Source organism: Tyto alba, unplaced genomic scaffold (genome assembly GCF_018691265.1).
Source record: "Tyto alba isolate M040663 unplaced genomic scaffold, T.alba_DEE_v4.0 Super-Scaffold_48, whole genome shotgun sequence".
In the NCBI taxonomy this organism is placed as follows: domain Eukaryota; kingdom Metazoa; phylum Chordata; class Aves; order Strigiformes; family Tytonidae; genus Tyto; species Tyto alba.
Genome location: NW_024881324.1, coordinates 24,056,237 through 24,069,043, shown reverse-complemented (window position 1 = coordinate 24,069,043; position 12,807 = coordinate 24,056,237). Strand labels below are relative to the sequence as shown.

Genomic DNA, 12,807 nt, shown 5'->3' with positions numbered 1-12,807 from the left:
AGACATTAACAGCAACTCATCTCAGAAGTCTAGTGCTAGTCTTTACTCGTGTCAGAGGTGAGCTTTGCTTTCTCACCCTACTGGTATTCTGCATGAATGTACTCTTACTAGACTTTATTTATTTTCATAGTAAATACAATTCTGGGAAAAGCATTCCTATGCCCTCTGCTGGTTTTCCAAGTCACTCATTTTCAGCCTAGAGCTACAACTCTCCCTTTAAAATACCAGGTTTCCGTATCTCTCCTCCATTTTCTTCTGACTAAACTGCAGTAAGACATATAGGACAGAATCATAGGTGCATACTATACCAATTGCCTCCTTCAACTTCCCTGTGACTTGCCAAATGACTACCAATTCTCATTTTTGCTTACTCGCACTTCTTTCTGAACCAGACATTTCAGGAAATTCAGGCACTCCCCACCTTCTTGAAAGCAGCAGGCTTCTTTGAGCAAGTCTACACAGAGAACAGGAGTTTCCTTTGATTGCTCTTTCATGCTGAGAGCTGAAAACTCCATGCACCTCCAGCCTGAGCCTTACAGACCCAAAGTCATTTGTCATTGGATCAATTATCTCCCTATATTTCTACCTTCACTGCCAAGACTCTTTTAACACCTAAGACTTTAGCAACCTGCACTAGGATACGCCCACGACTCTTCCAGGATAACTGTCCCATTCTTAATGTAAATTTTGTATATTCCATGAGGGTTTTCCAAAAGCTCCAGACTAAACACTGCTCTGATGCTCACTCCTAACTTCTACTGGTATTCAAAGCCAGTTTAACAGGCTTCACATTACGATTCTGGTTAAGAAGTCTAACCCTTCTATTTCTACACTTTTGTGGCATTTTATTTTGCTGTATGTGTAAAGACAAACCAACTTTTCCGTAAGCATAAGACCCTTCGATAGTAGTCTCTAACTTAGAAGAAAAAGGTATGAGCAGTTCCCAAGGGCTGGATACTGAGGCTTGACCAGTGCCAGAAATCCATACCATAACTGCAAGTTGGGCCAGGTTACGAGTGTCATAAAGGATATGGTGTCTTAAGATTCACATAGCTTGAGTCACATAGAAGTAAAGGATCTAGCCTCAGCTAACTTTAAGAGTAAAGCCCAATAAGCCAAAGCAAACTCCCTAAAATAAATTCCAATGTGAGCTAGATGCAGCCATGGATACGCAATGGCAGTAACTCTGCCTTGCCAGGAAAAAAAGAGGCACTCATTCATCAACCCAACTTCAGTTTAAAATTTTGGATGTGAATACATCCTTCTCCTAAAATTGTCTCTGCTTCAGTTTTCCCTTTACTCATTTCTGTTCTTTTTTTTAAAGTATTGGTCACATGGCTTAGTAAATGCTGCATCAAATCTATAGCCTGCATTACTGATCAAGTTCTGTCTTCTCAGTAAAAGCAGGAACAGCAAAAAACTTCCAAGGCAGCAGAATTTACTAAGAAAAGGAAAAAGAAAACAAGCAAACAAAACAAATACACAAAAAACCAACCAAACAAAAAAAGAAAGGTGAAACCCCACAGAAAATCCACAACACAAAAATACACAGAATGCACCTCCATTGTGAAATGATCACTTTCCTAAGAATCCCATAAATATACCACTCTTTCAGAAGTGCTGACATGCCAACATTACCACTTTTTCTGAATTTATTTCTCAGGGAGACTTTAGGGGATTATTTTAAGAAGTCAAAACACAGTGATAATTGACAAAGTCTCTCCCTACCATTCCCAGCGATGTGCACACACCATTCATAGGAGAGGAAGAAAACTTGTATTAAAATCATTAAAACCACTACTAGGGAATCCAGAGTCATTTTAAAATGCAAAGTGCAACTTGACTGTAACCAGCTGCAGCTGCCTTCACAATGAATGGACAAGCCACCAAACAGCAATTCTCCCGTGGCATACACTCACTGTCCAGCACACTACAGCTCAGGGCTTCCTGAGCTCAGCCTACACCTTACTGTGTCAGTGCCCACCTCCTGACGTGAAGGTCAGAAGAACTGGTAAGGCCACGGAAGCTTTTAAACACCAGGAGCAACCCTAGCAGGGCTGCCTCAGCTCTTTAACAAGCAGGTTTTCTCTACACCTGCTTGTAGCAGTTCCCCTGCTTAAGTGGGAGAGCGTGCCTCCATTCTAGCCAACAGATGTTTAGGGTCACTTTCCTTCTGCAAGATCGTACAAAACACCAGTCCTCAATGGGAACAACAAAAGCTGTCACCAGTAGTAACTTGAGAGTTATAATGAGGAAATCTTTAACAGATCATCAAAAATTTTGATTGATATTCATCTAAACGTTACAGTAATTTTGAGCAGTTTTTAGGTAATAAAAATTCATTAAATTCAACATAAAACAACTGTGCTGTAAATTACTAATCCAGGCCTGAACTGATCTGGAGCATTAAGCAAGTACAGCCAACTTCTGAAGACAGTATTAATCCTGGAGTTATGTTTTCCATCAGTGCATTTCTTCAATTATCACTTAACCTTCCTAGAAGATCTGCTCTCAAAGTTTCACCTCAGTAATACCAGCTAGAAGTCCAAAACACCCAACTAACTTGTACCTGGCACCACAAGTTAAAACCTTCAATACACTCCATTCTCAGGCTCTTAGGATCTCCTCTTGGCCTCAACCATTCTGTGGAATTGGAAACAGAAGATACTCAAGACAAATTACAGGGTCAACTGCCCCACAGAAACGGATTGCAAAGATGGGCAGCAAGACTACACATGCATCTTTATTCATAGCCATGACTATTTTGCCACATATTCCATTTAAGATACTTTATTTTTTAAGTTAGGCCAGCCATCGTTTTAGTGGAAGAGACAAGCTCCCTGCTACTCTTCTCACAGACAGGAAGGTACACCAGCACACACATCCCCACCTGACAGGTACCAAGTCCGTTTTAATAACAGAATCCTTGACCCAGAAACCATTAACCCCCCCTTCTCAAAACCAGTTGCGTGCAGCTCTCTTGGGAACTCAGAATCTGACTTGTGCCCGGAAATGCATCTGCTTTGTAGCATTGTTACTCATCCCTGTCTTGAGCATCCACTTTGACTTCATCCTCTGCAGGTACTGCATATCACGCTGCTGAGCAGAGACTGCCCCTTCAGGGAGAGAGGAGGAAGAAAGAGGGATAAAGGTCTGTAAGCTTACTTACTACTTACATGCAAACCACCTAACCTGTCCATTTACATCAGCAGTTAAGTCTATGTTTTCCTTTTCATACTGGCACACTTCTTTTCACTTTTCCCTTGGGAAAGGCCAGCTCCCTCTGTGATCACCCATGACTACGATTAAGGGAAAAGGTTGCTTTACATTCCAACGTGCAATTCTTTTATTTCAAAAGTGAATATGGATCACATCACTGCTCCCCAAGTGGAAAAGTATTCTGACTGTTGAAGCACGGTTTATGTTTCATTATTAAATAGCAAGAGCAGTGGTTCTGACAGGCAGAAAGCAACAAATCTTAGAAGTCACCACATGCTCATGAACTGAAGAGCTTGCACGCAAGCTGCAAGGGATTTTACACACAGCTTCCTGTAACTTATTCCGCTTGGATGCCAGGAATGAAAGGGAACCGAGTGGAAGACAAGCTACTGCATCAAACCCCACAAATGTGAAACAAAATCAACCTCTTGCATAATGATGACATCCCAGATCCTCCTCCTCTGCAAAAACCTCACGTTATCACTTACCTGTCTGACTCGTCCAGCCCAAAGCTCTGTACTGCTGCAACACCCGACCCACAGCTTTCTTATTTTTCGCAACAGCCACCGTTCTTGACAGACCAAACCGTTGCTTGTAGTATCTCATTAAAGAACGATGACCCACTCTTGCACCTGTTCAGAGAAGGGGACATCTTATGCACAATGCAATGAAGCAGCTTCTGAAATACCGTATTCGAGCATATTGTGACAACTGTGGAAAATCCCTATGCTGAGAAATGCTTTTAAAAGGCCCTGAACCCTAAAAACTTTAGGACTATTAGGAACTCAAAGTAATCGCTGTAAGAGCTGCTGGACTGCACTCTCCCCTGAATTAAAAAAAACAGAGTGCTGTTTTTCAAGAGGCCTTAGCTCAGATAATAAACAGGCTGATATCAGAAAAGAAAATGTTAATTAGGGGAATGAGCAGAGAGGCCATGCTGTTTCGAGTAACCAGGGAAGTAACTTGTTGACATTCATGAAATCTTCTGCAACTGCATAGCTGGCAGCACTTTTTGGAATGAAAGGGCTGAGGTCCCTTCATATGAAAAACACCAGAACAAAACAAAAGCAAGCAACAGTGCCAAATGCTATACAAGGTGAGTAAGGTTGTTTAAATAAATTCACTTTACTGAACTAGTTTAATAAATTAGCTACCAGCTGCCCTTCTGCATAAAAACCCCTTACACTGCACAGTCTAAGTTATATAGCCTCTCCAAGTTGCACAAAAACAAGATATGGAAACTCTTGGGAGTATATCATGAGTCACATTAACGAAGAGGTAAAGTAGGCAAAGGAACCCCCCCTCCCCGGTCCACATACACATTAATGCTGAAGAAGCTGAACTACTTGGTAGTAAAAATAATGGAAGGTGAGGACAAAACCCCAGACACCTGGATGTAGAATTACTTTCTCCCTTGTCAAAGGAAAACACTTGCAACAATGCTGGAGGCAACGGCCGCAGCTCTGAGAAACACAGAGAAAGTATGTCATAACACAAACCTGAAGGGAGGATCAGCTCCATAGTGTCATCATCATAATCCAACTCCCTCTCTGCTGGGCGCTCTCCAGGCACCTCCACATCTTCCCCATCCTTGTGATCGGGGTAACTGCTCCTGTGGAAGAGTAGCAGCACACGGTTTACACACGGTGAGCAGCCCCAGCTCTCCAGACCCATTACACAGAAGAACAGCCACAGCGAGCCAGCAACACTGTCACGTTCCACCCACCTTGGTTTGTGAGCTCTTCCCAGTAGCACCCTGCCCCGAACAGAGCCTGATGACAAGGACCACCCTTCCTCCACTCAGTTCTACACCTCAGCACAGTTCTGCTGCTGCACACTCAACAGTGACTGACGGTGAAAAGCCACCACTGGGCAGCCCACCAGCTCTGCACAGCTACTGAGCGACCGCTCCAAGAAGCTCCACTAAATCCACCTGTCACCATAATAAGAGGTTTTTCTGACCAAAATGAACACAGCTTAGGATAAGGCACAGGAAGTTCAACAAGAGGCCTTTGAACCACAGCAGTCCTCTTTAACTCCAGCTACTTAAAAAACCCATAAACCCAGAGCTGTTAAGCCCACAATTTGCCTGAAAGGTAATGGAAGAGACAGTTACGCCCTTTTAGTGTCTTTGCTGGTGAACTGAAATCTAAACTCAGTAACAGCAAACATACAAAACAGAATTCAAAATATATTTTCATGTAGGACTGGTATTAGTGGTCACAGGTGAGAACCAATCCTGTTGTTACGTTCACCTAGAAAACTGCTGAACCTGCCAGACAAAGCATCAGAACTAGAAACAGGCTAAATTTTAAGAATGAATAGTAGTTTCTGAATTAATATACAACTGTCTTTTTGTCTGTCCCTGTCTTGCTCCACTCAAACAAAGGTGTCCTCACCTAAAATCATAGAAGTCTGCAAATTCCAGGGCAGCATCTCCATCTGTGAAGAGTTTGCAGTGGCTTTTATCATTCATGTGAGCCTGTACTGCTTCTGTAGAGTAGAAGGATTTCCCTTTTTCATTGCACCAGAGGCAGATTTTCCCAACGCCAACTTTCTCTCCTGCAGAAAACATTGACACTTCTATTGGTCTGACTAGTCTCCCTGGTCAACGATTAATATTTCTGTGATGTAGCCTCCCCAGCTGGCAGACAGTGAAACCAAGGAAGAGCCCTGAGCTCTTTATTTCCAGAAAAACCCTGCTGTTCCTATGCCTTGACCATATGGTTCCATCAGGGACAAGTCTGTACGTTTAAAGATTTCTTATGACAAGGTATGGATCATCACATAGTCTCAATAATAAATTTCATACTTCCAATACAGTTGTCTGTATGACACTCCAAAATTATTTTATTCTCATCCATTATTTGTAGACTTCACAGAAGATACATTTTTTTTCTAGATTTTTGCTCTCACAGTTATTGTAAACCAATGAGGTAAATACTTGCAACTCACTAGTAGGATAACACAGCTCATACGCACACTTTAGCAATAGAGTTCTGGTCTAAATTTCATGTTAGCTGAACAACTTTCTCAACATTAGAAAAACAACGGGAGACCTAGAGAAGTACATGACCACAGGTTTCCTCAGTTGGGTTTTCTCTCACTCTCCCCAGAAAGCCTGTGGTTCTGTTCATGATCAAAATACTGAACTAGACAGCACTCAGATTTTACACAAAAAAACCCTCAAAAACATTTTAAATCATATCGAAGTGAAAAGAAGCAATAAATGTATATAAATATCCTGATCAAAAAAATCATAGAGCATTTACAAGCATACCCAGGTACTTGATTAGACCTCTGAGATCCACAAGGTACTCTATGTCTGGAATGAAGAAACTGTGAGCTTTTGTCATATGGGCCACATTTTTTGTGAGAGATCTTGAATGGTGGGGACAGAACAAGCAGTCTGTGACTGGTATGGCCCCAACAGCCAGAGTGCTTTCAGCTTCTGCCTGCTCCTCCTCTTCTCCCACACTTTCCATCTCTTCTTCAGAGCCGATGTCTTCATCGGAATCCATATCTTCCCAGCCTTTTAAAGGAAGTTTAAAAAAACACATTTATTTACATGATTACTTCTCCCAAGCAAAACAAGTCCCAATTAAATTAGAAAAAGTGAACATAGTGTCGTGGTTTAAACCCAGCTGGCAGCCAAACAGCACACAGCCGCTCGCTCACCCTCCTCCACCCCCAGGGAATAGGGGAGAGAGTTGGAGGGGTCAGGGTAAGGAGACCTGTAGGTTGAGATAAAAACAATTTAATAATTGAAACAAAATTAAAATAATTATAATATTAATAGTAATAATAAAAAATACAAATGGGTAATGCACTATGTGATTGCTCACCACCTGCTGACCGATGCCCAGCCCAGTCCCAGCTCGTGATCACAGAGAAGAGAGAATCCTGAAACTACCACCCCAAAAACCTGAATTGAGCTTCCCGATCAAATCTTATCTATATACTGGGCATGACATTATATGATATGGAATATTCCACTGGCCAATCTGGGTCCATTGTTTTGCCTGTGCTTCCCCCCATCTTCTTGTGTACCAGCACACTAGCCGGACATGAGAAGCTGAAAAGTCCATGATTCCTCAGAAACAACTAAAAACACCAGTACATTATCAACATTGTTCTAATATCAAATCCCATACTGAATCTAAACCAGAGCACTTCTAGCTACTAAGAAAGAAGGAAAAAAAATAACCCAATTAGCACTATCTCAGCTCAAACCAGGACACGTAGAAAATACTGAATTTTCTATTCTTACAGCTAAGTGCCACACACTTCCAGGTGTAAGAATATACTGTTGCCAGTAAAACACATTTCTTTGTAAGATGCCTTTGGCAGGCTGAGAGAGTTGGGGGTGTTCAGCTCGAAGAGAAGGGTCCAGGGAGACCTTAGAGCAGCCTCCCAGTTCTTCAAGGGGGCTACAGGAAAGGTGGGGAGGGACTCTTCATCAGGGAGTGCAGGGATAGGATGAGGGGTAATGGTTTTAAACTTAAAGAGAGTAGAATTAGACTAGATATGAGGCAGAAATTGTTCCCTGTGCAGGAGGTGAGGCGCTGGCCCAGGGTGCCCAGAGCAGCTGTGGCTGCCCCCTCCCTGGAAGGGTTCAAGGCCAGGTTGGACGGGGCTGGGAGCACCCTGGGCTGGGGGAAGGGGGCCCTGCCCGGGGCAGGGGGGCTGGAACTGGATGGTCTTCAAGGTCCCTTCCAACCCAAACCATGCTATAATTCCATGAGCAGCAAAGCTCAAGTCTGCTCATAAAAAAGTCGGCAGATCCAGTATTTTTCCCCCCTCCATTTTCTCAACTATTAACACTTTATTGCTGTTTCAAAGCCTTAAATTTAATTCACCACAGCACAAGGACACGTGCGTGGCTCATTAAAAATAATACAACTGTCAGAATCATGAAAATGCTCATTTCCAGCAGTGACTCAGCAGTGAGGGAAAACACACTCCTGTTCACACATACATCTTTAACAAGAGAGAAGAAAAAAGCCAGCTGTCACAGATATACTCTACGTTATTATATACCAAGATACACTAGCAATTTTACACATTTGCAAGGTTAGCTCAGAGCTCATTAATAGATAGATGGACCAGCAACCCGATTATACTGTTAGAAGGGTCCAGAAATCTTTTTAAGGAGTTCAGATCTGGGGCAGTGAGTGTTTCCCAGCACTCTGTTCCTACTGGTCATCTTCCAACAGCCATGCACAGAGAGTGTTTGAGCACAGGGAACACTGTGCTTCCCAGTGTTGTGGCTGCTAATTAGAGATCTTTGCTATAGGATATATTTTAATAATTTTAAAAGTCTGACACTGGATTAACAGGACTTGTAGGAAATGTTCCTGGACAAACACTTTAAAGGAAAATTAGCATTCAGAAACCTACTGAGATTTTAGCATTACAATTTATGACTAATACATTAATACAAAACAGGTGCAAGTTGGCTCCTTCTTTACATGTTAAGATGCATACATTTCTTCTCCTGAAGAACAGATTCCCCGAATTGTAACTGAAATTTCACCAGCATGAAACTGCTTTAACAGTTGCAATAACATGATACAACGGTTTCAGTAATGAAGCTGGCATAGTATGGTCCCACTTCGTTTGTACTTGTCCCCTCGCTGCAGTTTAATCACCTCATTCAACTGCTCCAAATAGATCAATTTGGAGCTGCACTGTAAACTACACCACTGAAAGTGTCCAGGTTAAAAATAACATTTTTCTGGGAATTCTGAAGCTCTAATCTTTTAAATTCTCCACTTTCTAGGCTGACATCCAACAGAGAGCTGTATCCACATAAGTGCTGAAGGTGAAGCAGCAGGAACAGATAGTTGGGGTGGCAAGTCTTAAACCCATTTTACTATAGATGCCAATATGCTGAGAAGCTATGCCACGCAGTGTCAGGCTAAGGAGCAAACTTTCTCCCTTGGTCTTGATGGGAAGAGAAAAACAAAACCAACCCCGCTCCCACCTCCCTTCAACAGACCAGTACAGTGATTGATTGGACAACAGCAAATGATTTTGACTGGATTTTTGTTCATCTGTTTTTCAGAAGTAGGGTAACCTTTCGTGTTAGCCTTCCTTAAGGGAAACTTCCCCTGGAATTCTGCGTTAGTGCTCATACTAGTAACTGCTTATATTCAACCTTCACATGCATTAGTATCTTGAGCAGCTGGCAGTTCCAACGCTAACACACAGACCCTGACTACAAGCACGGGCCAACCTTAACTCCTTTGTTAAGCTGAAAATTTCATCAACAGTTAGACCTTTTGTGACAGAAAATGCTGTACTACTTCAGGAACAGAAGGAGGCTTTTACATTAAACCAACAACTACATAGCTCGCCCCAAGCTATCTCTTGTCAGTATGTTTACTGCCTTACCTTCTTCCATATCCTCTTCTTCCTCTGCTTGTTGTTTGGCCAGCTTCTTTGCTTGCCGTTCAAACCACTGTAGCCGTGGAGGTTTTTCTGATCGTTCTCTACTCTGTGATAAGCTGGTGCTTCCCATGGAAACCGGAGAGCTACTTGCATTACTGGGAGGTAAAGGTGTCTTCTTCGGAGATGAAGATGGCTGAGCTCTGATGGCTTGCTGAATAGCTGTGTTCATTTCATCTTTGTTTACACTCTCCGGGGCCAGCCCCTTTTCCAGGTTCTTTTCATTTAATATTTTCACCTTCTTGCTGACAGCTTGAACAGCTTTCTTCTCCAACTCCAGGTGCTTCTTGGACTTCAAGTGATTCTCATAGGCATTGAAGGTGGAGAATCTCTTGCTGCAGACTGTGCAGTAAGTGGCAGTGATTTTGTTCTGCTCCTCTGCTACTGCTCTCTGCGCTAGGACTCTCTCCTGGAAATTCTCAGCAGTGACAGGAGGCATGTCAGCAACCTTACGTTTCAGGTTGTATCTGTGCCAGTCAGTTTTGTAATGGGCACGCTGAATGTCAGCATCCTTGAAAGCCACACGGCAGGTGATACAAGTGTAGGTTGCCATTACTAGAGAGTGGGAAAAAAACAAAACAAAACAAACATGCTAACAAAGATAAGTAACAGCCACAAAAAAACCCCAAACACCATATCCTGATGGCACCCATGTAAGGCAGCATAAGACATACAGTTCTTGTACAGAACTAAATTTATTAAACACCAGCACTAGCAAGCAGCATGTTACATACTTGAAGGTGCAAAATATGACAAAATAAATGTGTAATGTAGTTATCCAAGGTTACTTGTACTACAGCAGCATCTGAGCATCCCAGCTTTGGACCCAGCACCTACTGTGCTTGTCAGGGCTTGGACACAGAACGGGAGGGTTTCCAGCCCTAGCAGCAGTGCTTCGAAGGCTCTGCAGCAATTCCTCAAGATCAGAAACTAAAGGTTCTTATCAAGCTCATGTTCTGCCAACCATAGGCTTTTGAGGACACTAGCGATTGCTCCAAAATAAGGGTAAAAAGGGAAAACCTGCTTTCACGCCTATTTTCCACAGCTTCACCAAACAGAAAAAATCATTACTACATTTAAAAAACAACAACTCTCATCTATTTTGGAACACTGCGTGTACTGTCAACAACACTTTACCCTTCAGAACTGTTAATCTGGAGATGCAGTCAGTCATATCTAGATCTAGAGCTTGAAGCCACTGTCTTCCTCCACTTCCAGCCATCCAGCTGAGCTGCGTCACTGGGGCTATCACAGGACAAGTGGAAGGCAGTGACCTGTCACCAACGCTGTCCTTTCCAAAGCCACACATTTCCTTTTCAGTGTTCAGTGAAACTTAACTTTTTCTTAAACAAAGTTGATGGAATCTCCTGAACATTCCAAAAGCAAGGAGCAAAAAATGTGATCTAACTAGACATCACTAAAGCCACCCTCATCGTTTAACCCATTTAAAATAACTGTGGAAAAAAAACAAACAAACAAACCAACCATCAGGAAGTCTGAAAGCAGGTAGAGGAACAGCAATCCCTTCCAGAAGCTACCAACAGGGAGAAGCAGCGGTGACACAAATATGCAGAGTTGAAAGGTACTTTATGAAACACTCGTTCCTTGGCACGACCAGGTTCCTGATTTTCTGCTTGCACTAGCTGTAATCCTACAGTGACAGAAAATACATTAACAGAAAATAAAGGCCATACTATTTTTTATCTGAAATACCATAAGCATCCACTCAGTGTAACAGATGCTTTTTGTTTCGGAGGAAAATGCATTCTCTGCCCACGGAGGGGTCCCGATTGCTCCCTGAAGCATCTCCCTCCCACCTGCAGAGCTCCCCATCCCTTTCCTGGCCCAAGCAGGTATTTTACTGCCATAAACCGATGCAGAACCACGTTTGCTGTTAATCACACACTCCTTACAGAAACCTCACCGACTAAACGGTTTGTTCCGGTCTATTACAGGTAAACTGCAGCTACACACTAAATTACCCTGAGGGTGAAAAAAAAAAAAAAACCAAACAAAAAACAAAACAAACAGAGAACATATCAAATGACATATGTAACTGAGAGCATCTAAAATAATAAACTTTAGTATCTTACCACTAATAGGAGAAATAATGTTTACAAACCAAGCTGCATAAAGCTGAAAGAGGACCTGCAGAACGCCGTATAGCTGGGCCGGCACTTCCTATTCCCCGGGTGCATTTTCACCGACCGTTTTAACCCCCAAAACCCCAAAGCACATTATCTTCCCCTGCGTGAGGCTCAGTAAAACAGAACCCGAGGCACTGCCAAGCCTTCAGCCCACGGCACGGCCAGGTAATTCGGGACAGAGCGGGTTCTCCCCACGGGCTCTTTATGACGCCTGATGTGGGCAGCTTTTTACTTTAATTTAAATCGAGCTGGTGTCCGTCAGAGCGACACACAAGACAGAAAGGCCTGAACTGAGAGGCGGGACAACAGGAGGGACAACTTAAACCCGGGGGGGTAAGGGGAAAAAAAAAAAAAGAAAAAAAAGAAAAAAAAAAAAAAAAAAAAAGGTTTAGCACGAGACGGGGCGCAGGCGGCCGCCGCCGTGACGCAGCCGGGCCGCGCAGAGCGCCTCCGCCTGAGGGAGGGAGGGAGGGAGGGAGAGCGACCGGCACCCCCGGGACACGCACCTGCCGCCGTCAGGCCCGGGTCCGGGTCCCTCCGCGCCGCCGCCGCCAGCCGGAAACCGCCACGCCACGCCACGCCACGCCACGCCACGCCACGCCACGTCACGTCACGTCACGCCACGTCACGCCACGCCGGAGAGGCGGGGACCGCTCGCTTCCGGCAAGGAGGGCCCGCCCCGCCGCCGCTGCCGCCCCCTGGCGGCGCGGAGGCTCCGCGGCGCTCCCCGCCCGCGTCAGGAGGCCCGAGGCCTGAGGGAGGAGGCGCGGCCCCCGCCGCCCGCCCGCCCTCCCGGCACCGCGCCGGGCACCCCCGCGGCTGCCCCCGAAAAAAAATCATTTAAGGGGGTCGGGTCAGCGTTTAGTGGGTGCGAGTCCACGCCGGGCCACCAACGGGAGGAAACAAGGGAGCGGCAGAAACGCCGCTAAAGGGGATTTTGTTGCTGCTGTGAGTTCTTATTCCTTCCCACCCCACCCCCCCCCCATTTTGT

At 44.2% G+C, this 12,807-nt stretch overlaps 1 protein-coding gene across 1 annotated transcript; it reads right to left on the bottom strand.

Moving 5' to 3' along the window:
- Positions 1-2,717: 2,717 nt before the first annotated feature.
- On the bottom strand, positions 2,718-12,411 carry ZNF622 (zinc finger protein 622). Its single transcript, XM_042806624.1, has 8 exons — positions 12,323-12,411; positions 11,155-11,320; positions 9,616-10,224; positions 6,500-6,751; positions 5,619-5,781; positions 4,719-4,831; positions 3,708-3,851; positions 2,718-3,116 (listed from the first exon to the last, which is right to left on the bottom strand). Exons 3-8 carry the CDS (start codon positions 10,220-10,222, stop codon positions 2,989-2,991), a joined length of 1,407 nt encoding a protein of 468 aa, XP_042662558.1. The 5' UTR covers positions 10,223-10,224; positions 11,155-11,320; positions 12,323-12,411; the 3' UTR covers positions 2,718-2,988.
- Positions 12,412-12,807: the final 396 nt, after the last annotated feature.

What these genes read in the sequence shown, in the direction of transcription:
- ZNF622 (XM_042806624.1), bottom strand. Translation starts at nt 10,222, where the DNA reads ATGGCAACCTACACTTGTATCACCTGCCGTGTGGCTTTCAAGGATGCT. An exon ending in AGAAGAGGATATGGAAGAAG is followed by an intron (nt 6,752 to 9,615) that starts GTAAGGCAGTAA and finishes TTCCTTTAAAAG; the next exon opens with GCTGGGAAGATATGGATTCC. An exon ending in GGAGCTGATCCTCCCTTCAG is followed by an intron (nt 3,852 to 4,718) that starts GTTTGTGTTATG and finishes TTCTCTGAACAG; the next exon opens with GTGCAAGAGTGGGTCATCGT.